The sequence below is a fragment of the Peromyscus leucopus genome, chromosome 7 (assembly GCF_004664715.2).
Source record: "Peromyscus leucopus breed LL Stock chromosome 7, UCI_PerLeu_2.1, whole genome shotgun sequence".
NCBI lineage: Eukaryota > Metazoa > Chordata > Mammalia > Rodentia > Cricetidae > Peromyscus > Peromyscus leucopus.
This window is the reverse complement of record NC_051069.1, coordinates 2,671,492-2,699,162: the sequence shown is the minus strand read 5'-3', so window position 1 is coordinate 2,699,162 and position 27,671 is coordinate 2,671,492. Positions and strand designations below refer to the sequence as shown.

General features: G+C 42.1%; 1 protein-coding gene across 4 annotated transcripts; it reads left to right on the top strand.

The window, feature by feature from the left end:
• Positions 1–5,290: 5,290 nt before the first annotated feature.
• Bnip2 (BCL2 interacting protein 2) lies at positions 5,291–27,435 on the top strand. 4 transcript variants are annotated; one of them, XM_028865936.2, is made up of 10 exons: positions 5,291–5,471; positions 10,123–10,229; positions 10,798–10,865; positions 11,820–11,996; positions 13,815–13,991; positions 16,191–16,293; positions 17,258–17,389; positions 18,672–18,758; positions 18,854–18,952; positions 22,409–27,435. In XM_028865936.2, the coding sequence occupies exons 2-10, from the start codon at positions 10,180–10,182 to the stop codon at positions 22,458–22,460; spliced, it is 945 nt and encodes a 314-aa protein (XP_028721769.1). In that variant the 5' UTR covers positions 5,291–5,471; positions 10,123–10,179; the 3' UTR covers positions 22,461–27,435. The 4 variants fall into 4 exon arrangements, with proteins under 4 accessions (XP_028721769.1, XP_028721755.1, XP_028721748.1 ...); XM_028865922.2 differs by lacking the exon at positions 5,291–5,471 and adding an exon at positions 19,615–19,648 and having other exon boundaries at positions 9,304–10,229; XM_028865915.2 differs by lacking the exon at positions 5,291–5,471 and having other exon boundaries at positions 9,305–10,229.
• The last annotated feature ends 236 nt before the right edge of the window (positions 27,436–27,671 follow it).

Sequence of the window (27,671 nt, the reverse complement as noted above, 5' to 3'; positions counted from 1 at the left end):
TGGGATAGAGAAATGGTACACAAGGGCGACATGCTACAATTTGACTTTCTGAAACAGGAACACACAAATTCTCTCTGGAACAATTTCTTTGACAAGCTCATAGAAAAATGGAAACATTCATCATGCCCAAGAAAAACTGCTGCTAGGTTTAGAATTTTATAAAGTGGTAAGTTTAATATATATGTATATATACATGCATTTCATGCTGGTGTTATTAATAATTAAATGAATATATAATTGAATCCACTTTTCTCCTCGGCTTTTTCTCCTCTTACTCTTCATCATCTCTTAGCTTTTCTGGACCCAGGTTTGAAGAGCAGGTCTAGGAGTGATACTGAATAGCATCTATGAATGTATCTAGACAGTTTTCATGTTAGGACCAGTCCCTCAGAGGTGCCTTGTTGGCAGAATAAGGCAGTGCTTCTATTAGAAATAAAGGGATTGTATTCAAATCTAAGATCTTGGTGGGGAATGAGGGCCAGTCCATATAGCACTTGGAAAGGCAGCACTCACTCCATCTACTGGGGTACATGCTCTAGAGCAAGGCTCTGTCTGCCCTGGAGAAAAGAGCGGCTTTTGAAAATTTGAAAAAGAAAAGAAGGAAAGTACCTGTGTGAGAATTAGAAAAACAAGCAACAGTACTCATTTCTGAGAGATGATGGTTCTCTTGCTAAAGAACCTGCTGTGTGCACATGAGGACCTGCGCTCAATCCCTAGAAGGTGTGGTGCACACACTGATAACCCCAGCACTGGGGAAGCAGAGATGGGAGGATAATTGGATCTCACTGGACAATCAGACTAGCTGAATTCATGAGTTCCAGGTCCCGGTGAGAGACCTTGTCTCAAAAATAAGTAACAGGGGCTGAAGCGATAGGTCAGTGGTTAACAGTGCTTGTTGCTCATGCAGAGACCCTGGGTTTGGTTCCCAGCATAGACATAGTGGCTCACAATCATCTTTAACTTCAGTTCCAGGGGATCCAAACCCGTCTTCTGACCTCTACAGCACACAAGACATACATGCAGGTAAAATACCCATACACATAAATAAATCTAGAAAAAATGAGGTAGATACTTTCTGAAGTATACCTCAGGCTGGTCACAAACACACACACACACACACACACACACACACACACATTCACACACAAACTCTCAGAGGCACAGACATATACACACATGCAGACACACTTTCTCACATGGACACATACACATAGGCATGCACATACATGCACACAGAGAGATATATACAGACACACTCACGCCAGACATGAACACACACACTCACACATGTGCTTCTTACTACCCTTGGCCCAAGGAACTTCACCTAATCAGAAGGAATTCCCAGGGCTACTCTGTAGACAACTGTCTCTGAGAAACTTTCTTACTCTAATAGATAACCCTGATTTTGCTATATACAAGGCAGGATGTACAGAGAGATCAGGGAAAGCTGTGAGACTATATTTTTTTAAAAGAAGATTTATTCTCTTGCTGCACTTTATGCACATTTTACCACCTTAGAGAAAGAGCCCCAGGATTTTCCCTCCTGTGCATTTTCATCTTGCTTCTTCGTGGCCAGTGATGCCAGCTGAGGTTGTCAGGACAATAAAACCAAATCTATGGGGTGGGAACAGACTATCCTGCCATTTTCCTAGGTCCTCGAGCTGCACATCAAATCTGGGGCTGATCCCTCTACACTTGTTTAACCTGCCTGTGAGGCTCACACTGACTTTCTTAGCTCTATGACCATCAATGTCTTCAAATTTGTCAGTGTAGTCACGCTTCATTACTGAAGTCAGGGACCAGAGGGTGACTTTGGAGAGTGGCCTGGTGTTTGCCTCTCTTTGCAGCCTTGCTGACGCTTGACAGCATCAACCAGGGCTTTCAGGCACGTCAAGACGGCAATGTGCAAAGACTACATGTTTGTAATTCTGTATATGTGTGCAGGTATGTGCATGTGAGTGCAGGTGACCCACAGAGGCTAGAAGAGGGTTGTGTTAACCCCTGAAGCTGGAGTTACAGGTGGTTGTGAGCCCTTGACTTGGGTGCTGGGATCAAAACAAGCCTGGGTTCTCTGCAAAAACAGCATGAATGCTTATCCACTGAGCCACCTTTTCAGCCCTTTTCGCCATTTACAAAAGTCATTTAAAGGAGTACAGCATTCCCTTTAAAACAGAATAATACCACATCCCAAAGGGAGGACTGACTGTGGGAACAGAAAATCACAAAGCAGAACAAAGCAATCCAAGAAGCTGAGTGCCCCAGGACAACCCCCTCAGGCTTTCCTGAAAGAGACCACATAGAGAGGGGAAACAGACAGAAAATATATACACCAAGATCATGTGGCTGGACAGACAACTGGCAGTTAAGAAAACTTGCTGTTCTTGCAGAGGGCCCAGGTTCAAGTCCCAGCACCCACAGGGTGGTGCAGCCACCTGTAAGTCCAGTTCCAGAACTGACACTCTCTGCTGGCCCCTGAAAGCACCAGGCACACACATGGTACACATACATACATATAGAATAGAATAAATCTTTTTAGAAACGTCTTGGTTTGCACATGGAAAAGTTATCAACACATAACAACAACATTTAAATGAGGGGCAAAGAAAGCGAGTAATTAGTAATTCCCAGGCTATCGATGATCCTTTCTTGTGGAAACCACGTGTCTAACAGCAGACAGAGCTTCCCGGCGAGACAGTGCTCTGCCACCTACACTGAGACACTGTTATCATTCTAACATCGAAGGCACCAGAGAAGGACCGGAGAGACGGCTCAGCAGCTAAGAGCACTGGCTGCTCTTGCAGAGGACCTAGATTCGGTTCCAAGCACCCACACAGCAGCTCACAACCATCTATAACTCTGTCCCACGGTATCTGATGCCCTTTTCTGGCCTCTGCAGGAACCAGGCACACAGTACCCAAACATACATGTAGGCAAAATCACATACACACAAAATAATCTTTTAAAAAACACATTAAATATTACCTCCAAAGTCTGTTAACACAGGACTGAAACAGTATTCAATACTATTTTAGGTTTGGATACATTGGTTTAAAGATATTCTATGTAAGTTAAAGAATGTATTATCTAAAAATGTAACTAATGTATTATTTGAAAATATGTTAATAGTCCCTCATTCCTCACTTTTTGGACATTTTTTGAAGTGTTTTTAACTATTAAAAAATTGAGCTACTTAAATGTTGAATAAAAGACTGGTAATATAATGACGAAAACTAAGCAGGAGGTGCACTCCTGTAATCCCTGCACTTGGGAAATGAAGGCAGGAAGATCAGGAGTTCAAAGCCAGACTTGGCTGCATAGCAAGTTTGAGGCTAGCCTGGGCTACACCAGATCTTGACTTTTAAAACTGTGAAATAAATGAACGAATAAATAAATGTGATGAAATGTACTTATAAATGTGAAAAGGAATTCATGATATACTTAAAAAACCAAGGGGAAAGGAGCGCTAGAACTGTAGCTCAGTGGTGGAGTGCTGGCATCCAAGGTTCTGGATTCATTTCCAAGCACCATAAAATAATTTTTCTAAGAAAACTAAAAAATACATTTAGAAAGATTTAAATAAAATACATTGTAAACTTAACTACATTATCTGATTTTTAGAATGATATGCAATTAATATATGTATATCCAATCTCAAGTATATAAATAAATGTAACTTCATAATGCTTATCTTTTTGGTTTATCCATTGTCTCTAATGTTTATAAAATAAGAATAACTAGTTCATGAAGTGGGGATAAAAGGAAAATGTATTGGTGTGGTTTACTCAGAACCAAATATAGATCAAGTTTATTTCATGACTAACTTAACGATAATGAAGAACTAAAGACCACAAAAACCTCATTCCTTCCATGAATGCAAACGATCTTCTGCCACCCTGTGGGGAACTCTGCACACTGCAGAACTGAAATTAAAATGGGAACTATGAACCTGTAACTGAAGAGGAAATGCTTTTCATGACCCAAGTGGTTTAACTAAAACTTTATCAGTCTGGCATCTGTTCTCCCTCCAGCAAATTACTAGGAAATTACTAGGGGAAATAATGACGCCTAACACCCGGGATCGCAATGTTCCAAGCACTCATCTCATAAATATGTACTGTTTTACCTCAAAAAAGCCCTGTCAGGTAGGTATTCTTTTTCCTCCTATTTTATAGGTAAGTCACAGAACACCTAACTCTACCAACAGAGAACAAATCTGGACTGTGACTGCAAAGTTCTGTGTTTGGGGTCAATTTGAAAAAATTTTTGACTTTACCATTTCCTTTAGGAGGACCACCTAATAGAATTGCCCAAACAGTTAACTGCTAGACCTTTTACAGGTTGAGCAAGTACAACTTCTAAGAGGGATGCTATGTCCTCCAAAATAATAGTCCCTTGAATTTTTTAAAAAGTATGCTTCATAGACTGGAGCCCTTCTGAAAATCATTCCTGGTCCACACAGAAAAGTATGGAAATTGAGCTCCTTTGAGGCATTTTTACAACAGCCAATTTTAGGGTTGTTGACTGTGTAAATAAACTGTTTTTATGTAAGACTTCGGGTTTTTTTTTCTTCCCTTCATATATCTATTTTTATCAAGCTATGACCCGCAAATAATTGGGAAAAGTATGTTCAAAAGGTGAGGGAATGAGATCTCAGAAGAACGCTTACCAAGCAGGCAGGAAGCCCTAGGTTCAGTTTCTGCTACCACTTAAATGGTGTGCTAACAATCATGTTGGTAATCCCAGTACTCTGGAGGCTGGGGCAGGAGGATTAGGTCAAGGTTATTACAACAACACAGGGAGGAGTTCAAGGCCAACCCCGACACATAAGATCCTGGGGGGTGGAGGGTGGGGGTAGGGGTGGAGGTAGGAGGTTGGGGGGGGGAATTACTCCCAGAAGCACTGCTAGAAAGCAAAGCTCTTCACATTGGAGAATTCTATCAAAGTAGGATTCTTCTAGGACCTGACTATCCCACATAAGACATCGGCTATCTTCCACACCGTTTGCATTCATTTTATAATACAGCTAACGTCATGTTAAGTAAAAGCAAACAGAAAGAAAGTACTGGCCCTCCCAGACAGCATGGTGATGTCGCTACAGAAATGGGAAGAGCGCGAGCCTTGGAAGCGACTCGGCAGGCTGAAGACAGCAAACCCGGACGAGAACCGCGCGTGCGCAGAGAGGAGGGCCGCTGGGGATTTGGTGATGACGCTCCGTCCCGGCTTCCTCCCTCAGCCGCGCCCGGCGCCGGTCCGGAGGTGGTCACTTCCGCCGGGGCGTGCGCACTGAATCCGGGTCAGCTGCTGCCGCCGGGACTGCAGCTGCCACCGGCCGGGAAGCGCTGGGCCCCGTCTCCACCGCCGACCAAGGGCAGCGGGCTCTGCCCGCCGCCGCTTTCTGCGACCTGGCCGTCAGCCCCACGTCGCCGGCCTGGAGGGGCAAAGAGGACGAGGGGGCCGCGGCTTCCTCCGGGGTGAGCGCGGCCGGGGGAGCGGGCCGGGCTGGGGCGCAGCAAGCTGCGGGAGGACCGTCAAGGCCAGGCGGGGGCGGGGGCCGTGGACTGGCGTGGTCGCGTTCCGGGTCCTGGCGCTGCCGGGCCCAGCCCCGCCCCGCCCCGGGCGCTGGTGCCAGTCTCGCGCCCCCTTCCTTTTCCGTCTGTGGCCGAGTGCCTGGGGCGGAACCTCCCGGTTCCTGGCTTCCCCTAGCCACGTTTGTTCCGTGTTCCTATCCGGCGTCAGTCCGGAGCCGAACAAAGAAACTTGGGCGTGTAATGCACCCCATAGCCTCGAGGGATGGACGCAGACAGCATACACAAACAGCATCCTATAAGTCATCAGGCTCTCTTGCACTGTCCTGAGAGTGCTATCCCAGGATGGGGTGTGTGCGTCAATGTCCGGTCCCTGCTTCTTTTAGGACACTTAACCTCTTCATTTAAATACTGGCCCATATGCTTTGGATTTCTATATGCACCCGATGCTACGGAAGTGGCCTTCTCCCTAGGTCAGTTGACGTTCAAGCAGAAACTTATTTGGGTCTCTGTTATATTGCTTTGAAACGTCCTTTGTCCAGGGAACTCTTTGAGGACACAGCTTTTGCATTGTTTATCAAGGTAGTTATAGTACCATCCATCTGCGATTGTATTCTTTAGCCTCACTTTTAGGATCTTTTCTCTTATTCTTGAATTCCCACCTTGAATGAAACGCACTTTGCCTTACGACTTATAAGAATCCTTCTGCAATTGTAGAATTCCCCCCCCCCAAAGATTGTTTTTGTAAATGTTCTTGTGTCGCGTGGTGTGGGCAACTGCAGAGGGTATCAGAACTCCCTGGAACTGGTGTTATAGGCTGTTGGGAACCGACAGGTGTGGGTGGTGGGAACTGAAATAGGGTCCTCTGAAGAGCAGCCAGAATTCTTAAACACTGAGCCAGCCTTCTAGCCTTCACTTGTAGAAAGAAACTGTAATTTATGAATGGATGTTTCTTCAAAGTTAGAATTGAAGTTATCTAGTTAAGTTACCCATACATGAAGTTACCAATGCTTCATTACTGTGCACATTTTTTGCTTGGTTCTTTTCATTTTTGTATTTTTGGGTTTTTTCTTAATGCTGTTCTTAGTCTTTAAGTCTTTTCTATCTGTAGCTTTGTGTTGTTAGACTAGGAAGTGTGATACATGTGTGCATAGAGTAGGAACTAATTACCATAAATCAGCATAGTTCCATCTTTAGGCATTACAGTACCTTTCACACTAAGTATAACCAAATCTGGTTTTACAGACCTGTGCATGGAGTTGGTAGTGAACTGGAGACAGTATGCTATATTGTGAACAGTTCTGCTATAGATCTGAGAATCGGGATGTGGTCTTTTGCCTGGTGTCTAAGATAAAGGGGTAATAACATCATAGTCTATCTCACACATTTGCTGGTCAGTTGAGTCATTGGTTACTAATGGGTGTAAAAAAAAAAAATGGTTAGTAGAGGTGAAATACTCTTTTGGCCAGTGGTTCTGTTTGTTCTGACTGGAGTGATGAAAACAAGTATGTCTCTCCAGACCCAAGAGTGGCCTTAGCTGACAGTAGTCAGGTCTTTGGTTAGGCTCACATCCTACGAAGCAAGACAGTAGTAGTACTGCTAGTCCTAACTTTACATTACAACCAGCTTAGAACACTAGCAGACTGTTGGAGATCAGGTGTGAGGGTGTAATCTACTTAAAGGTGTCAACGCATCTCCAATACCTTCTGCATACTGACAATTTAGTAAACGTGTTCTTAGAGATGTGTGTGTGTGTATGTGTGTGTGTGTGTGTGTGTGTGTGTGTGTGTGTATCCTCTGCTATGTTTTCACAATTTTGAAAGCAGTTAGCACCATTCTAGTTTCTTGAGAGAACATTTTTGTGGAAGCATTTCATTTCATTCTTGAAAAACCTACATGATGGTCATAGGGGCGATGGATTGGCCAGTAAAGGCACTTGCCTGGAAAGCCTGAGCCCCCCTGAGTTTGACCTCTAGAACCCACATAAAAGGCCAGCTATAATCCCGGCAGTACTGTGGCAAGATGGGAGGAGGAGACAGGAGAATCACCTTGAAGCTCATGGCCAGCTAGCTGGGAGCATGGAATAATCAAAGGAAATAGAAGAGAGACCCTGTCTCAAAACCAAGTGGACAGAGAGGACCACACCTGAAAACTGTCGTCCTTCCTCCACTCTGCTGCCAAAGCATACGCCTCTAACCCACCCATCCCAGCTGTGTGCACCAGTGCGTGCGTGCGTGCGTGCGTGCGTGCGAGCGAGCGTGCCTGTTTAAAAAAGATAGGATTTTAGAATAGTGACAAGCAAGTATGGAGGACGTTTCCGGGGATTTTTCGTTGGTCTTCATGGGCATATAGGCTGTTGTTCCTAATGAATGGAAATAATAAAGCAGAGCCTTCTGTCCGTGCTGGCCTCCTGCCACCTGTGTTTGGTTTCAGCATCGCCTGTCTCTAGCAGCAGTGCCCAGACTACATGACAGTGAAGTTACCTTGGAGAACTGTCAGTCACAGCCTAGGTGGGTCAGAATAGGGTCCTCATACTTAATTTGGCTAATCTTCCTAAACTGCTTGTGGCTTTCTCCCTCTCCATCTCGGTTGGATTCACACCTCTCCTCTCAAGTTGTGTATGGAGGAATCCATCATCTTTGATTTTTAACCTGACTGGGGTCAAGGACTGTTGACTTCCTTATAAGTCCCAAAAAAAGCTGGTATAAAGATGTGCCACCAAGCTTTCGAGACAGATTTTTCCCCCTGTGGAAGTACGTTATTTCCCTATTTTAAAGCACTAAAAGCAAACCTGGGAAATAACCAACCAACTGTGAGTCAGAGGCATCCGGATTCCCTCCCGAGCAGTTGTGCGGGTTTCAACTCCTTTCTTGCTGTTTTCCTGTTCTTTCCTGTTCGCACAGCTGCTTGGTGATAAAGTGCTTCCAAGAACAGAGCTCGATTGTTGCCTTTTGTTTTTATCTACCTAGTGGGCCACCCCCAAAGTTCTTGATGAAATGGTGGAGTTAGTCTCGGTTTCTCTCTGTCCTCTCTTTGTTTAACTAGCCTAGATAACCGTCCCCATAACTAAAATCCCACGGCAATGTACAGAGGCGTCTGGACATCACGTGACTGAGGACGTTAGCATAAACTTGAGGAAGTGGGCTGTGAGAGCACAAGGACTTGGGCTTTTTTGTGTTTGCCTGTAGTGCTGAGAATTGAATTCAGGGCCTCATGTGCTGAGCAGGCAGTCTCTGAGCTACAGCCCAGCCCTGCCTTCCTGCTCGAGTTTGAGACTGTCTAACTGAGAGGCTCAGGTTGGCCTTGAACATACAGTCTTCCTGCCTCAGCCTCTGAGAGAGCTGGGGTTACAGGCCTGTGTGTGTGTAAAGAGTTCCTTTTGTTGTTTTAAGACAGGATCTTGCTGTGTAGCCCAGGCTAGTCTCGAACTCAGCAGTAATCCTCCTGTTGTAGGCCCCAGAGCACTGGGATTGCACACCTGAGCCCCGTGACAAACTTTTGAAGGAGTTAGTTTCCAAGTGACAAAGCAGTTAAGAGGCATTTCACAAGAGAAATATTTCCTCCAGCAAATAAGGAATAATTTTACCAACAGTAATTTATATTGTGTGTATTTATGTTCTCACACTTTTTAAGGAAAACTCATAACAGGAATCCATTTATATAGTTTGAAGACAGCCTAAAGGGCAAGAACATGGTTCAGAGACAGAGACAGAGATGTGGTTTAGTGCTCTCTGTAGTAACTTACTCTGTAGATTGCTCTAATGTAAGCGAGGTGAAGCTCAGTGATACCTCTTGCTGTTTCTGTTGTACTTTTTACCAACTGATCATCGTGACTTTTTTTTTAAGATTTGTTTTTTACTTTATGTGTGAGTATTTTGCCTACATGTCTGAACGCCGTGTGCGTGTAGTACCATCAAAGGTCAGAAGAGGTAGTGTGATGAAACTGGGGTCTCAGGTAGTTGTGGGCCATCATGTGGGTACTGGAAACTGACCACTGAGCCATCTCTCCAGCTCTTCTTCATGACTTCTTAGACTGTACTTCAAATGTCTTATTCGGTCAGACAGAAGGTGAGTCAATGCTCCTCCTTATAAAGTGAAAATTCTTACAGTTTCTTACAAAACTAAAGTTAAACTCCGGGGCTTAAGTTAAAATGTATAGTTGCATATAAGAAAGCATCACGAACTTGAGCGCTGAGCTCAATGAGAGAGGCGGGGTACAAATGGAAGCACATCAGAGATTCGTACAGTTCATTTGCTGGCCAAGCTCCTGGGTAGACTCTAAGTGACTCAGTGGAGAGGGGGAGCTGTACACACTGCATAACACTGTGCTCTGGTGCCTGTAAGTTACTAGTGCACTTTCTAGAATCACCTCATCCAGAACACAAGGCTTAGTTAGGATTCTGTGACAGAAAAGACATTTAATTATCTGAGATAGAGTCAAGTTTCAACCTGGTGAATAGATGTCCTAACCAGATCACTGAGCTAAAGCCTCTGTGGCTGCTGGAGTGGAGATGTGAACTTGGGTGGGCTTGTTGCACCTTTGCAGCAGATGAAGAGTAGAGTGGAAATCGAGCTGTTGTCCATCCTTCCCTCCCAGGACCTCGGCTGCCTGGATTGCCAGGAGCTGGAAGTTGACATTGAATCCAGGCTGAGGATGGAAGGTGTGGAGCTGAAGGAAGAATGGCAGGATGAAGATTTTCCAATGTGAGCAGCACTGTTTCTTACACGGATTTGGAACAAAGCATCAGAATTACTTTATTGAGTGTTCAGCTCATGTATGTTGGGCTTCCTTTAAAAAGTTACAAGTGAACATTATTTTCCAACTAAATATGTGACTGGTTGTCTTTAATATTTGTTTTAATCACTTCAACTTCAGATTTTTAGCAAGCTGTGCTTTACGCTGACGGCTTTTAGAGGAATGGGATATCAGTTGTGTGCAAGAGTGAATGGAGTGTCAGGCATAGTGGTGTCCTCCGTAACCCCAGCACTGGGGAAATGGAGACCAGACCCCCAGGGCACACTGGCCGGCCAGCCTGGGCTATTTGGTCAGTCCCAGGCTAGTGAGAGATGCTGTCTCAAACAGTGGCCAGCACCTGAGGAACATCTTGGGACTAGCTTCTGACCTCCTCACACATGCATACAAACTGATTTGTAGAGCTTAAGAAACACGGCTTTAGTCCTTATAACTGTGAGCAATATTTTTAATGGACCTTTGAACATCGAAAGAATTGTTTTGAATTTCTGGGTTAAAGAGTATGTTTTCGTCCTTCAGACCTTTACCAGAAGATGACAGTATTGAAGCAGACATACTGGATGTAACTGGTCCAGACAGCCAACCTGGTAAGAACTACTGACTTTCCGTGAAGTTTGTGTTACTTTTGAACATATCTCTTTGTAGAGAGGAAAACAAAACAAAACACATCAAGCTTTTAGTCTCATAGAGGGAACCAGAGTTTTTGGTTTTGGCAAATCCTTGAGAAATTTAACTTCATAAAAAATATGCCTTTGGTTTTGGAAATTTTTGTAAGGAGTGAAAGAGACCATATTAATAAGAACTGACTAAGAAGTCTGCCTCTGTTGTTTAAAAGGACATTGATACATTCTTGATCTCGTGACAAAGAAGCAGGTAGTAAATAAGTCTTTTAAGAGGAATGAGTGCTGTTCTCAGAGTGAGTCCACCTCAGGTATCTCACAGAGGAGAGAGTGCTGTTCTCAGAGTGAGTCCACCTCAGGTAACTTACAGAGGAGAGAGTGCTGTTCTCACAGTCCACCTCAGGTATCTCACAATGCTTATAACTAGTTCTCTGGGTCTAGTATCATCTCTTGGACTCTGCAGGCACTGCACTTGTATGCACATACTCATACATAGACACACACATATGCACATATTTAAAAATATAAATAAATTGGATCTGAGGAGATGGCCTAGCAGTTAAGAACACTTGCTGCCCCTGCACAGAGCCTGGGTTCGATTCCCAGCATCTGCATTGCAGCTCACAGCCATCCATAACTCCAGTTTCAGGGGACCTGATGAACTCTTCTGGCCTGGCCTCCTCAGGCACTACACACATGTGGTATATAGACATACATGCAGGCAAAACACCCATACACATAAAATAAGTAGAATAAAAATCTATCTTTTTTAAAAAGCAGTGATCATAACCCAGTTTTATGAATTAATGCTTTGGGATTTTCTTTTAAATGTTTTCCTTAAGAATGAAGTGACTGAAATGTTTCCCCCTTCATCTGGGGCATCTGAGCAGTCCAGTCTTCTTCCTTGTTTTCCAATTTCAGGCTCATTAGAAGTTAATGGAAATAAAGTACGTAAGAAACTAATGGCCCCAGACATCAGCCTGACCCTGGATCCTAGTGAAGGCTCTGTGTGGTCGGATGATTTGGACGAAGGCGGGGAAGTTGATCTGGAAGGCTTAGACACCCCATCAGAGAACAGTGATGAATTTGAGTGGGAAGGTAATTCACTGTTTTTATATGAGCTTTGTGAATGGATGTTTACATAGTGTTTATCATGGGATTCTCTTTAGGAAAAGTAGGATGTGGCCAAATCTTAAACATGAAACCTGCTAAAATCCATTGAAGGATTTTGTTTGAAATATGTTATTTTTTCTGCAGTTCCTAAGTTTGTTACTAAAGTAGAAGATTCTGAAAATACTTGAAGTTTTCAAGACTATAGATAATGCAGGTAGCTTTCATTTAGTTTAGTTTTGTTTTGTTTTTCCTTACTTGACCAGTATTGTAATTTGTTTTTCCATAGTTGCTTCATAAGTATTGCTTAATATTCTAGTATATTCTTGTTAGTCAATCTAGTAAGGAAAAGTCTTTTAAAGAGACATATGAGGAATATACTAAAGAACACCTAGGGGCTGGGCACAGTGGCACATCCCTTTAATCCCAGCACTCCAGAGCAGAAGCAGAAGGATCTGAGTTCCAGGCTAGCCTGATCTCCAGAGCGACTACACAGATCCTGTCTCTAGTAATAATACTGCTAAATACCTAAGGATTGGCAGGAGAGGTGCCGAGGACTGCCGCACCTGTACAGCTGCCGCCGCCGCCTTGAAGTCGGGAGTGTTGGCCCCAATCTGACAGTGCCATTGTAATCACTTTGTGTTCGGAGGCATTGGTGTGTGTTTTGCTTTGTGTGCTTTCTAGAATTAGGCAGTGGTTGATTATACTATTTAGACAAATGTTAACCTTTTTGTTTCATCTTTAAAGTGAATTATGCATCAAAACTGCACTTAAAAGCAGTAGACACTTTTGGGTAATGAAGAGTGATACTCTGTAGCTTTTGTTCTTTTTTTTTTTTCTTCCCTGTTTTACTGGTTCAATAAGCAGCCCAGTAAGAAGCAGTCTTTTATACAGACACTGAAATAGTTTTCTGCCTGTGTGTTTTGTCTCTTCTCTCCTTAATGCTGCTGTAGTCATTGCCTGGAAGGATATTTTCCGTTAACAGCTTTGTCTTGGAAACAACTAACATGCAGTAGGTTTCCCCTCCCCCATCTTTTGGTAAGGACTATCATACTAAAGTTTTGAAAATCATAGCTTCATTTCAATCAACTAAACTGCAATCTGCACACATAAATTGTATGTAATCATTGGTGCTTTGGCTAGTGTTAATTTATGTAAATTTTTGCATGTATTCTTCAGAAAAGTATGTGTCAGCTTTATAAAATTGATCAAATGGAAAATGATCACTGAGTAGTTAACCACTTTCTATCTTGTATTACAGTGTTTTATAATTAATGTATGTGCTAGAACACAATTGGCTCTCGGATGCTTACTTGAAGTAAGCTGTGCTAGTAATTCTAATGGACACCGTTGTCCGGAATGAAATCTGGAAAGGCATGCAAGACCAGTGTAGCAAGATTTCAGTGGCTGTATCTTTGCTAAGCCTGGTGTATGATGCACTATAACTTGGTGCTTTGTTGAACTGGGCAATAGAAAGTTCTGGTAAACTGATTTTAAAGACATAAATTGGCCTTAAGTAAGAACAAGCCTCTTCTTGTAACGTAGGTGATCATTTCAGCTAGTGTATTAAAAATTCTTTGTAAATAGTTGGATGTGGTGGTGTGCACCTATTCTCCCAGATACTGGGAGACTGAGGCAGAATCACCTGAGCCTGTGAGTGTGAGGCTAGCCTGGGGAGCACAGCAGGACACCAAAAAGAAAACAGAAACACTTGGAATAATCTAGATAGTAAAGTGGTTAACATACAGTTTTGATTTTTATTGTGTAAATAACAGTTTGTGATTCAAAAGCCTTTTATTTTAACAGATGATCTTCCCAAACCCAAAACTACTGAAGTCATTAGGAAAGGCTCAATTACTGAATACACAGCCACAGAAGAAAAAGAAGATGGACGCCGCTGGCGCATGTTCAGAATTGGAGAACAGGACCACAGGGTGGATATGAAGGCAATCGAACCCTACAAAAAGGTTATTAGCCATGGAGGTAAGGCTTCGGGAGGATCCTCTGAATCTTTAGACGCAGTGTCCCAAATCTAAATGCTGTCAGAAAATGTGCCTAGAGATAGTAGCTTATTTTGAAAGAATAATGAAAATTTCTCAACTCATTTTAAGAATACAAAAGGGTTTTTGTCTGTTTGTTTGTTTTTTGTTGTGTTTAGGGCGGTTGTTTGTTTTTTGGTTTTTTTCAAGACAGGGTTTCTCTGTGTAGCCTTGGCTGACCTGGAACTCACTTTGCAGGCCAGGTTGGCCCTGAACTCACAAAAATCCACCTGCCTCTACCTCCTAAGTGCTAGGACTAAAGGCATGCACCACTACCATCTGACCTTGTTTCAACTTTTTTTTATGTGGATGGATATTTGTAGTAGGAAGGTTTCTCCTGTTCTGCCAGACCCCCACAGTCTCATGACTCACTTATAAAATAATCACTCAAAAGCTTATATTAATTATAATTGCTTGGCCATTAGCTCAGGCTTATTACTGACTAGCTCTTACACTTGATTTAACCCATAATTCTTAACTATGTTTAGCTGTGTGGCTTGTTACTTTTTTTCAATTCTGCCTTGACATCTTGCTTCTTCTATGTCTGGCTGGTGACTCCTAAGGCAGCCCTTCCTCTTCCCAGAATTCTCCTCGTCTGCTTGCCCTGCCTATACTTCCTGCCTGGCTACTGGCCAATCAGCGTTTTATTTATCAACCAGTCAGAGCAACACATATTCATAGCATACAGAACAACATTCCACAGCAGATATTTTATCTATATATGTCTGGACACCACTATTTGTGTGTGTCTTGTCTCCATAGAGGCCAGAAGAGGGCATCAGATTCCCTGGAACTGGAGTTAGAAATGTTTTAGAGCTGCTGTGTGAGTACTGGGAATCAAGCCTGAATCCTCTGGAGGAGCAGCCATGTTCTTAACTGCTGAGCTGTCTCTCCAGCCCCAGGAATATAAAAGGCTTGAAGTAAAACAATAGAAGGACAATTAAGAATTATTTATGTAGGAGCTGGAGAGATGGGTCAGCAGTAAGAATACTGGCTGCTCTTTCAGTGCACCCAAGTTCAATTTCTAGCACCCACATGGTAGTTCACAGCCATTGACAACTCCAGTCTCATGGGACCCAATATCTTCTTATGGCCTCTGCAGGTATCATACAAATAACTTTTTAAAATTATTTTTATATGTTTACTGTAAGTTTAAGAAGTATAGTAGTTTCACCCTATATGTTCACTTCTCAAAAGGGCTTAGGTTCTTAAACCCTTTGTAAGCATTTACACTTTATCTTAATACATAGATAAGTTTCAACAAAAGCTTGTATGTCTCTCAGTATATATAAACATGTATGTACATGCACACATAGGTATGATCCATGCTCATGAAGAACATTTCACTTTCTCTAGGAAGCTCTACACCCCTTTGCAGTAAGCCCATCCTCTCTAAAAGCCACTACTCATAATGTACCCCGTAGTCAGCCTTGCCTCCGAAGCATGGGACTAGTCTCACATGGTGTGCAGTTCTTGCACTGCTTGTCATTCAGCATGCTTTTGAGCTTCATCTATGTGTGTCTGGTTTATTTGCTATCACTGAATATTTCGTTGTCCATGAAAACTGCATCTGTGCATCCGTTGCAGCACTAGGTGTAAGTTTACAGTTTGTATGCGGCTAGCGTGCTGCAGTGTTGGCACAAGCTGCCTCTTGAGCTTTGACTGCAGCCTCTCCTTTACTTCTAGCTAGTGGAGTGTGCACTGTTGATTCCACATGTTGAGGGGGGCACCCACTTGGCTTGATTATAGGCTACACAAGGTAGTTCGTTCCCCTAGAAGATTTGCAAGTGAGTCAGAGGGCTAGGGAACTGCAGTTGTCACTCTGTTGGTCCGACTGTACCGTATAGGAATTCTCCCAGATGCTGTGCAAATAGTGTCCGCATCTCCATTACCAGAATGCAGTGCGCTCTGAATAAACATGTCGTATACCCCAAGTCCCAGCACTGGCCAGATGGGCTTTTCTTTCTCATAGGAAATTATTCCCACTTAATTTACTTGGCCAGATGCATCCTTTGGTCGTCTATGGTCTTCATTCATCTGGAAGCTCTGTGCATGCGCACACACACACACACAATTAAAAATGATAATCCTTCAGAGTAAAATTGTGCCAAAGATTTTACCCTTCTTTTTTTTTTCTTCTCAGGCTATTACGGGGATGGTTTAAATGCCATTGTTGTGTTTGCTGTCTGTTTTATGCCTGAAAGTGGCCAGCCTAACTATAGATATCTGATGGACAATCTCTTTAAGTAAGTATGTCTTAACAAGATATTTGAACAGAATTCTGAGCTAATGAGTTTATGCTAGTGAACTAAGTCTTGTAAAAATGAGAAAGAAGCCAGCTTGATGGTGTAGGACAATAATCCTGGCTATTTGGGAGGTTGAGGGGAAAGGATCACAAGTTGATGGCCCAACTGAACTGCATACAGATCAAGGTTAGTGCCAACTTGGGCAACTTAATGAGACCTTGTCTCAAAATAAAATGTCAAAAAGGACTAGGGTGACAGCTCAGTGACAGCTCTGGCCTGGCATGTGTATACCCAGTCAGACAACAGTAGTAACAAAATACAGAAGTTACCCTGTTTCTGAGTCCCCAAGTCTTTATCCTTGGGCATTATGAAACTGCATTTTCCAACTCAATAGAAAAAACATACTTCTTAAAATTAGTATAGATTATCTGTTCCAACTGTTATTTGGAAACACGTTGCTTGAAAAGGTAACTGACCATCTCAAAATTGTATGACTAAATTACATCTCTCCCTGGGGACTCAGCATGATGGATGAGCTGACAAGGTTTTCTTTTTTTTTTCTTTTTTTTTTTTTTTTTTTTTTTTTTTGGTTTTTCGAGACAGAGTTTCTCTGTGTAGCTTTGTGCCGTTTCTGGAACTCACTTGGTAGTCCAGGGGTTTTCTTTAATTTCCACAGTCACTATTTTTCTTGGCTTAGTCTAGTTTTCCATTTTTTACTGCAAAGCTCTGAAGCATACACAGAAAAGCAGTGTGTGTCATACCCTGGTCCCACCTGTCCCCTAACTGCACACAGTGCCATTCAGTCTGTATGGGTTTGGTGGGACTTTGTTTTAAACAGTCATATTGTCAGCTACTACAGGTGTTCGCTCTCGTCATGGGGGAAAGAAGGGAACTGTGTTATTTTGGGAGCCTAGTTCAGTCCTGAATGGTGACATTTAAGACATGTACTTAATTGTTTTTATAGATATGTCATTGGCACTTTAGAGCTGTTGGTAGCAGAGAACTACATGATCATTTACTTAAACGGTGCGACAACTCGAAGGAAAATGCCCAGTCTGGGATGGCTGAGGAGATGCTACCAGCAGATTGACAGACGGTGATGTAGACTTGGCTGAGAGATTTTACAGTAGTTCTATTGAAGTATACTTTCTGTTGCTGTTTAAAGATAGCATGTCAATCTCTTCAGTTGTACTTATCAATTTCTTAATGTTTTTATTTTCTAAAGATGGCATTGTACAGTGTCATGGAGAATAACTTGAGTCTGTGCTTTGTTAAGTAAGAGTGACTTTAATTCTTCAAAACACACGTGATTGTTCTCCATTCTTTCTTATGTCATTTGGAACTCATTCTTACTCATCTTGGAAAGGATGGAGAATGTTCCTATACTGCTTTGCACAAGTTCTGTGTGGAAGCCAGGGGTCAACCTAAGGTTATTACAGTCACTGTCCACTTTATTTTTCAGAAAGTTCTGATTCAGCCCTGGATCTCATTGACTAGGCTAAGCTAGGTACCTAGAGAGTCCCAGCACTGAGATTACATGTCTGCCACAGCATGCTTTTCTTTTTGTATCTGGGTTCAGGGGAATGAGACCCAGGTCCCCAGGCTTACACAGCAGGCACTTTACCTACGAGGCTATCTCCCTAGCTCACAGGTCTCTTAAGAAGACTAACCCAGCTATAGTTTCCAGAACAGACATTACAAGTGTGTTCTCTTGACTCATTTGTCCACGCCAGTGGGCACCTTTACTCTTGCTAATGGTTTGATTTTGCCTTAGCTGATTCAAATGGCTTACTCAAATCTGTTAATAGGTTTCCTGTTAATAGGTTTCATATGCAAACATGTTAGTTATCCTTTGTGATTTTTTTTAAAATCATATACAAATGCCTAAGAAAGAGGTTTTACTTTTTAGTGAAGATTTTTAAACCTCTAGAATGCGCTTGGGTCCGATTCCTTTGCTCTCTCCTTTGTCTTCTCTGTGCTGTCTTTACAAGTCAGTGCTTTTCATGGTGTTAGAAACAAGCACCCATTTCTCCCAGACTCGCAGAAAAAAATGGTATAGTTTTAGGATTTTACTTTTCTGAGCTCTTTTCCTGCTGGGCAGCTGTGGATACCACTGTATGTGATAGAAGCCATTGAAAACAGGCAAGCTAAGACATGAATTTGCCCAGATGAAATAGTTTGTTTCATAGCATAGGAGTGATGTTTAGAATTCACAAATGCATTTTCTTGTCATTAGAAGTATTGTACCTAAATGAAAAATTTGGGTGATTTCTTTTTCAGTAATTTTGTACAAACTTGCACATACTTGCTTATGCCTAACTTTTTGTGTTATAATTTATAGAAATTTCTATAACTTTTTTTTTTTCTTTTATCTCCAGATTACGGAAAAACCTGAAGTCTCTAATCATTGTCCACCCTTCTTGGTTTATCCGAACACTTCTGGCTGTGACAAGACCGTTTATCAGGTAATTTTCTGAGGACCCTTTAAAAAAAAAGTCATTGAAATGTCAGTTTTATGTGTCAGAAATATTGAGGTAATTGTTTGTGTTTTCTTCTCTAGTTCAAAATTCAGTCAGAAAATTAGATACGTCTTTAATTTGGCGGAACTGGCGGAGCTCGTCCCCATGGAGTATGTTGGCATACCGGAGTGCATCAAACAGTACGTCTCCGCCCTGCTCTCCTTCTGCCCCTGCTTCTGTGCAGACGAGCGCTTTCCCTCCACTCGGGATTCTAGAACAGAGCGGGGCTTTGTAACAAGTCAGGAGAGGAGAGACTTTGCCCACCCCTTCCCCATACATCAGCATTTTTACCTTAGCAGAAGTCACGGCTGGTCATGAGTCCTTTCTATGTTAAATGCTCTTAACAGTCTAAGAGACAGTTTCCTGAAGGACCAGTCCTGAAGAGTCACTTCTCAACTTAACATATTCCTCTCCCAGATGGAATGAGTTTATCATGTTACTGAAGTGACTCATATTGCTAAAGAAATGAATTGTTGCTTAAAACAACTTGGTCTTAATATTTCCAGAGACTAGACTTTTCTGTTTCACAGTTCACTTCCACCTGCCTTCGAAGGGATCAGTAAGACTGTCAACGTAAACACTTGACGTCACAGTGCTGTGGTGTGGGAAGGTGTTGTCTCTGCTGGTCTCAGGGTTTAGGCCTAAGTGTGTCCAAACCAGAGTTTACTGAGTCAGTTTTTATTTTCTACATCATGTGCAAATCTTAGCACTTTGGAGTTGTGCCTGCAGACTTACACTTTCAGACTTTTTTTTTCTTCAATCTCATAATGTGCATTTACTGAAATAACTCTTCCCTACCAAGGTATGAAGAAGAAAAGTTTAAAGAGACAAAAAAGGTACATGCACACCTTGACTGGGTTGCATCTAGACTAGTCCATTTGCATCGCACAGACTAACCCTGCTGCTGGTTGGTTAGCTCGCAAACAGAGAGAATAGCACTTGTAAATATAAATGTTGCCCGGAGCCCAGTACAGAGCGAACCTCAAGCTCCTTCTGCCAAACATGAGCATGCTTAATGCCTGTTAGCAACCAAAGCTCTTCTTCTCCTTGTGCTGGTCGGAATACGATGCTGAACCCAAGGAAATGGCTGGGAGCCCTCTTTCAAATCCCAGGCCTTTGAAGACTGGTTCTCATTTTGCTTTTGAAATAGTTACACATTTTCAGCAACACCTTATTCCCTCGGGGCCGATGGTTATATTTACAATGCGTATACTCTTTGGCTAACCAACATTGATTTTCTTTATATGCTTAAATGAAATAGCCTGCTAACCAGTCAAACTCTACATGTGATGAAATCCCTAAAATCCCATGTACCATTTAACAGTTAAACACTCTGATTTCCACTTGAATTTTGAACACTTTTGCTTTGAGTGTAACAACCTCTCATTTGTTAGTGTTTTAGCATAAAGGTGAAAGGTGGAGTATAAAATAGTTTACCATTTTACATAGTCGTTTAGAAAAGTGGAGACCTTGGGTCTAATGTAGTCGTTTTAGGCTTTTGGTTTGGTTTGGTTTGGCGATGGTCTTACTCTAGCTGACCTCTCTCTGTCTCCTGCCTCAGTCTCTGAATAAGAGGTTAGGGCTCTCTACCGCCACACCCATTGTTAACCAATTTTATTTTTTTTAATTTAACAACAATGTTAGTAAAATATCATTTACTATGATCTTAGGAATTAAGATGAGAGACTTACGTGTATTACTTTACCCATCTGTGGAACCATTTAGAACCTTGGCTGGTATAGTCTTCATTTTGAGCACTTTGATTCTTTGGATGAGAACTCAGCTTACCATGTAAGAGTCATAACTTGACATTTCTGTACGCCACTCTACAGGTGCACCAAGACTCACTAAGTGATGTGAGCAGTGGCCTGGGTAGCGGGCTCCGCTTTCCTCTCTAGGCAGTGCTATGTATGTGCCAGAGGAGTGGCTGAGACTCAAAATAGCGTCCATAATTGTGGAGTAGCTGGAAGCCACCTTCTACCTTCTGGACTTTAAAATGATTGGCTGGGAGTTGGAGGCTGGCGCATGCCTTTAATCCCAGCACTCAGGAAGCAGAGGCAGGTAGATCTCTGTGAATCAAAGCCAGCCTGGTCTACAGAGTGAGTTCCAGGACAGCCAGGATGACAGAAACAGAAACCCCGTGTCAAAAAAAAGAATTGCTTCTATTGAGGAAGTGTGCTGGTACTTCCCTTTTTTTTAAAGGTTTTATTATTTGATCAACTGTCAAAAATAATTCAGGCATCACATAAAAAGTGAAGCTCAGACATTTAATTTTCCTTGTTTGAAACCTGTCACAGTTACTTCATCTTGAGTGTTCCTCCCTTGGGGTTCCTTCCACTCCCTCATCTTTCCTTATCTGTGTTCGCTCTGCTAATAGATACACACATGTATAAAATCTTAGTTGCCCTCCCTGCTTGCTTGTGCTCAGTCCTCAGTAGGGTCATTACACATACACATTCTAATTCTCATAAAACTTTCGTTAGCATTGAAAGGTCAGTTTGAGACACTTTTTCAATCAATTAGCTTTAAATATAGGAATATATTTAAAACAAAACTTGGAGTTGTGGGTATGGCAAGCATGTTAGCGGTGGAATTCTGGAGATGGGGGTTTCCCAGTGTTTGGTAGGAACTAAGGGTTGAAGTATAGTCCTTTGAAATTTTTCACCTGTTTCTGCAACTTGGTGTCTGTGGCCAGGCAGGTATCATGTTTCAGCAATGCCTACAATTACTTCTTAATAATAGTTCATATTGACAATATGAGCCATAGAGTGTAGGCCATAACAGGAGTAGGTATCTAATCTTTGATGCCAACATACTGTAGTTTTACAACAGACCAGGGCTTTTTACTTTTGATTGAAAGATAATCAGTGATCATAGGATGGAAACAGGTGTGAGAAGTACCTTCCTGCTTTGTCCCAGCATGACTTAAACATCCCAAACCAGCTATTGAGACTATTAACAGAGAATTAGAACTGTTATCATGTTATCTTTTCATCTCCATGTGCCTCAATTTTGGTAGGACCTCTGACCAACATTAATCCAGTGAGATTTTGTGACTCATGTAGATATCTCTGAATGTTGAGTTTCTGTAGGTTACTATCAAAATAAATGGAAGGCATTCATACACAGTGTACCAGTGAATTCCAGAAAATAGTTACCATTCTGTAAAACACAGTTTGGTTTCTAGATTTTAAAATGTTAAATTGGTCAGTTGGTGACTTTAGTGATATATTTAAATTTCAGTTAACAGTTAATTTTGAGAGAGTTTATTCCTCTCGACAGTTACCCACTAAGCTTCCTGCTGTAGTGGAATTACAAGTCATGGGCTCTCAGGATGTTTATGGCTATGAACATAAAGTATCTATAGCCATAAACAGTGACATTTGTATCCTTGCCAGTGTACTGTTGCTTAGAAAAATTCTGTTTCTTTGGGGAAATAATATGTGTTTGTTTTTCTTTCTACTGTATCTGCTTTGTTTGCCAAGCTTTGTTTATTTAACAGAATAATCTGCTAAAAGTTGTCATTTTTCAGAAAGAAGCCGTCCATTTGCGAGTGTCTTGGTTATTTCTAATTATCTGTGTTTCTCATTGAACAGAATTGATCAAGAGCTTAATGGCAAACAGGAACCACCAAACAGTGAGCAGTAGGTCAGCGTCCTGCCGGATGAGACAAAGAGCGCCAGGGAGGTGGCGGGGCTCTTGTGCTCAGTGTGCATTCATGGCTCGAGTTTTTACATAATCTGTTACAAAATTTACTTGACTCCTTTCCAAGTGGACTCTTGTACAAGGGACTGTTCACTGCTGTAATGGTTGGCAATTCTTGAATTTAGCTCTTTAATGACTAATTATATTGTAATCATTTTATATTGCTAAATAGCAGAGAACTACACTTTATATAAAGCAATTTTTGCATTTGTTTATTTGAATGATGCATCTTCAGTAAAATATTTATATACATAAATGACAAAGGAAAGAAATAATATATATTTTTTATGTTGGGGGCAATATTTTTTAGTGTGTACCTATCTCATGGAAGAATATACACACACTTTTAAATGTAAAGTGCATGTAAGACTTGTTTTTGTAAATGGTTGGACACATTTCCTGGGTAACTTAGGCTGAGTTGTCCTCAAGCAAGGACAGTTAAGCTGACACGGAGTACCCAGGGTCGTGCACATGATCTAGTCAGTAGTAGCAGCCCAAGCTTCTCACTGGAAAGCACACTGCTTCTTAATGTGGTGGAAGAGCCTGCAAGTGAATGGCTCGCTTTCCTCTCTAAAGACGTGTTAGAACCAGAACCAGAGATTTTGAGAAGCTGGTAGTTAGGGTTTGTATATATGTATATAAGGGACATTTTATTTTACCCAAAGTCAGAACTGTTAAAAAAAGAGAGAGAGAAAGGAAGGAAGGAAGCTCTTAAGATGTGTTCACTAATGTGAAGTGAGCTGTGTCCGTGTGTGTGTGTGAAGCAGTGAGGTGTTTCAGAGCTGTGGTGAGTGTTCAGTCAGCTGCATCTGGAGAGCAGATGGGCTGGTAGTGAAATGCTCCCGCGGGGCACTTTACCAGAGTACTTCCTCCTCAGTTATTGTCACAGTGCTGTTTGACCTAAGCAGATAGGTGTCCACATAGCTGTTGGATGGCATGACAGTGCTTGCTATACATGGGTGATTCTGTAAGTGTTGGAGCACCGCTGGTCTGCGCTCAGGATGACATTTATTGTACATATGTCATGTGGTTAAGTGCTTTGACTGAACATTGAAATAAAATTTATTTGTGCCTCCATACAGGGTTTAATTACCTACAAAATCATTCTAAACAACTTCTAGTCTTGTGTCATGAACTTGCCTGGCATATACATACTTAGTTTATGTATCAGCTTCATACCATGCAGCCCTTCCTGTAAGCTGTTTACAAGAGTGACCTAGCAAAGCAGAATTGAATCAGGTGTGATCTAAACTTAGAAGATTATTCCCTCCCATACTGAACACCTGACCTTCACTAGTGTCAGGTTTTAGTGTTACACTTCTATTGCAAAAGGGAACTTTTCTTTATTTCTTTGTCCTTTGCAGGCATAAATTTGACCTGCTAAGTTAAAACCAGTTACGGTCAAGCTGGAGGACTGGGTAGAACATCCTCACAACCTCCCAGCTTGGATCCAGCTCTCCACGCAGATCCTGTATTAGTGTCATTGCAGTAAATTGAGCCAAACCCATTTTATTTGTGTCGGTGAAGGAAACTTTAGGGGTACTGTGTAGAGCCAGGCGTGGTGGCATCCCTCGTTAATCCCAGCCCTTAGGAAGCAGAGGTCGACAGAGCTCAGAGTTTAAAGCCAGCCTGGGCTATAGAGCTCTGTAGATCCTTCTGAACTTAGCCCAAGAATCACGAGGAGCTTGTAGAAGGTCTCATCTGTCTCAACTCAGAGTAGACTGAGCTTTGTCTTTGCTTTGCCACATTAAGTGCTTGGATCTTCAGTTTCAAAATACAGACAGTGGCTACAGCTTTTTGTTGTGTTTCCTTTTTTCAGAAGTGATTTTTTTTTTTTTTTTTTTTTGTAAATTTTTAAAAAGAAGTAGCCCATATTCAGTTAGAACATTTAAGTTCAAGAGGGACTGGAGAGCTGGCTCAGTGATGGAAAGAACACTTCCAGGTTTAGTTCCCAACACCCATAGCAGGCAGTTCATGCCTACCTGTAACTCCAGCTGGTGGGATTCGATGCACTCACTCGGCACCTGCATACCATGGTCACACACACACACACACACACACACACACACACACACACACACACACACACGTACACAAAACTCAATCTTTTTAAAATGAATAAAATTCAGAAGGGACAGCCAAGTATCATGGCACATGCCTTGAATCCCAGCACTAGAGTCTGAGACAGGAGAGTCTAAGTTTGAGGTCCATCTAGGCTACATAGCAAGCCCTCAACTCAAGGAATAAAAGGGAACAGTGCTAACACTTGAATTATGGGGAAAACTGCTTTAACCTGCACTCGAATGGCATGGGGTGCAGGGATGCGCCCACCCTAAATGTAAATGCCTGTGAGACTGGGTTGCTAACTAGTCTGCTAGAGGAAGAGCCATAGTCAGTTGATTTTTAATTGGTAACAATAGAACATCTTCCTGCTTCATTGTATTCTAATCTCCATTACTAATTGAGGTGCAAGTGCATAGAGTAATTCTTTGACTTTGTGCTGGGGTCATGGATAAACTTAACAGGTTTAATTTATGTTTTTATTACCATCTTTGTTGCACTTTGGCTCCGATTGCTCCTTTTTTATCCAAAGTTTTTCTTAGAAGATAATGTAATTCTGTGTTCAGCTTGATTGTGTGCCTGAAAAAGCACCAAGGGAAGCTGTGATGTCCCTGCATATTGAAGCCTTTAACTCGAGGAGGCAAGAGGTGTGCTGAGCAGAGTTAGAAGATAAAATGAGAAAAGGGCCATTATAAACAAAGACTTGGTTATTAGCTACATGCCACCGAAAGTGTCCCTCTTAAGGGAAGTACTCTGTATGGCAGCGGGTGGTTCCATTTCCTGTACCCACAAGGAAAAGTAGAGGTCACAGAAGGTGTGGCTTGAAAAGGAAACTGCTGATGGCACTTGTGATGACAATCTTGTTCTTTCTTCAGATAGAAGTGGGTCTGAACGGTGGCAGAGTAGCTACAGGGTCCAAGTTGAGACGCTTACTGCCTTCCACAGTTGGTAAACATTAATGTTGGCTTCTGTGCCAAGTGTCACAATTTAGTGTCACCAGCTCCTTGACAGTATTCTTCCAGAGGACTTACGTCACATCACTGCAGCCATTCATGTGAGTGCTCAGGGAATTTGAAGAGGCAATCTCACGTAGAAGTGTTCGTTCTTTGCAGTGAACTATTCAGTTGAGAATTCGCACTAGGATACTTTAGTAGAGCAGGCCAGTTTCCTGATAGAATTGGTAGATCTGTATGAGAGGAAGCATTGGCCTTCCTTTTCCTGTGTTATAAGTAGAAAATTGTTGCCAAGTGGTGGTGGTGGTGGTGGTGGTGGTGGTGGTGCAGGCCTTAAATGCCAGCAGAGGAGGCAGAGGCAGGCAGATCTCTGAGTTCAAGACCAGCCTGGTCCTCGGAGCAAGTTCCAGGGCTACACAGAAAAACCCTGTCTCAAAAAGACCAAAAAGGGGGGCAGTTGGGGGTAGAAAATTGTTACCAGTGTTAAATGAGATTTGCAGAGACCGTTGACTGCGGAGGTGGCCACCCCATCTGCTTTAGTTTTGTCCTCTGTGTCTCCCTCCACTCGCCCCCTGGCCCCCGTTTTATTTAGATATTTCAGAAATGGATCTATCAAATCTCAGAGGGCTGAAATAGGAGGAGTCTGAACACTTCCAGGCTGATACTCGTGCTAGTGAGTTTATCTTGTCCTAGGGGATGGGGATTGTGTAGTGGGGTTGCTGAGACCACGAAGAACTGGGGCAGCAGCAGCAGCAGGGCACTGTCTGCCCAGTGTTCTAAGCTAGTACTAAATGACCGGTCGGAGGAGCCCTTCACTTTCAGCTCCCCTTCTGAGATTCTCAGTGAATTCAGAATCAGGTCGGCAGAAGCCAAATAATGGAGCTTTAAAGTCCTGAACAGTAACAGAAACAAAACAGTATGGAATAGTAAGGGATGACTACCATTTGAATAGGACATTTTATTGCAATTATAAATAATATGTAATGCTTGTGGAACCAAATTTAAAATGCTATGAAAAGCTCACATGCAGCACTTGAAATCAAGTACTAGATGAGTTTTCAGGCCAAGCTTGATGGCATGTGCCTATGAGGCCGGTACTCTGGAGGCTAAGCAGGGAGGATTGGGAGTTTGGGGCCAGCCTGGATTACTTAGCAAGTTCCAGGACAACCTGGTGGGTGTACACAGTGAGACCTGCCCTGGGGATAGGATGGGGTGGGGTGGAGTAACATTTAGTGTGTTCAAATTAGTAAAAACTGATACTAAGGTATTTGCTTCAGATAGCTGTCTAAAAGACTCCTACAGTAGTTTAAAACTTTGGGATTTGAAGTTTTTATGTATTTGTATATCCAGTTTGACAAGAACTTGATAACTGTCAGCTATTCCATTGGACCTTTGTATACAGAATTGCAAAAGGTTAATGTCCTCCTGAGAACTGCTTCATATTTCCTTACAGAAACCTAACTAGTAAATATTGACGTTCAGGGCTGCTGGCTTTCACAGCCTTGGGGTGCTGTTCACACACACACACACACACACACACACACACACACACACAAAAAAAAAAAAAAATTCAGAGTTCATCAGACACTATTGCACTTTGATTTATACTTCAAAAGTATTTTTATAACAAGCTCACATGCTGTCATTTAGACAAAGTTAACTCGCTGTGACCTTTTTTGCTGTTCTTAGATTGTATTTAACTAGACTAGTACTGTCATTTCAGTGAGAATTCAGTTTGATTGTCTGCAGGATACAGGTTGTAGTTCTAGTCAGTGAGCAGCCCCTGATCAGCAAAATGTGCTGTTTTCTCTTCTTTTGACTTGTTATGAATAGAGTGGTGTGTCCTAATTTGTTGCACGTATTACTACAACATTAATGCATTTTAATAAACTAGTTGGAATATACATTGGTGCCTTGTTTTCATCTTTAATTGCGCTAACTTTTTACACCAAATTGTCTGGTAAGCCTTTAAAATAGCCGGCCTTTACAGCCCTGCAGTGCGGGCGCTTCTGATTATTTTGACCCATAACAAGTTCAGCCTGTTTAAAATCTTAACGTTATTTGAAGTTTAATCAGACTTGTATTTCATAGTTTAGAATTATTTTATTCTGGGATGCAGGGGTATGATTTTAAAAGGCTA

Bases quoted from the DNA above. Each gene is read 5' to 3' on its own strand.
- Bnip2 (XM_028865915.2), top strand. From the start codon at position 10,075: ATGAAGAGTAGAGTGGAAATCGAGCTGTTGTCCATCCTTCCCTCCCAG. The intron at 10,230-10,797 runs GTGAGCAGCACT...TTCGTCCTTCAG, and splicing joins CAGGATGAAGATTTTCCAAT to ACCTTTACCAGAAGATGACA. The intron at 13,992-16,190 runs GTAAGGCTTCGG...TTTTCTTCTCAG, and splicing joins AAAGGTTATTAGCCATGGAG to GCTATTACGGGGATGGTTTA.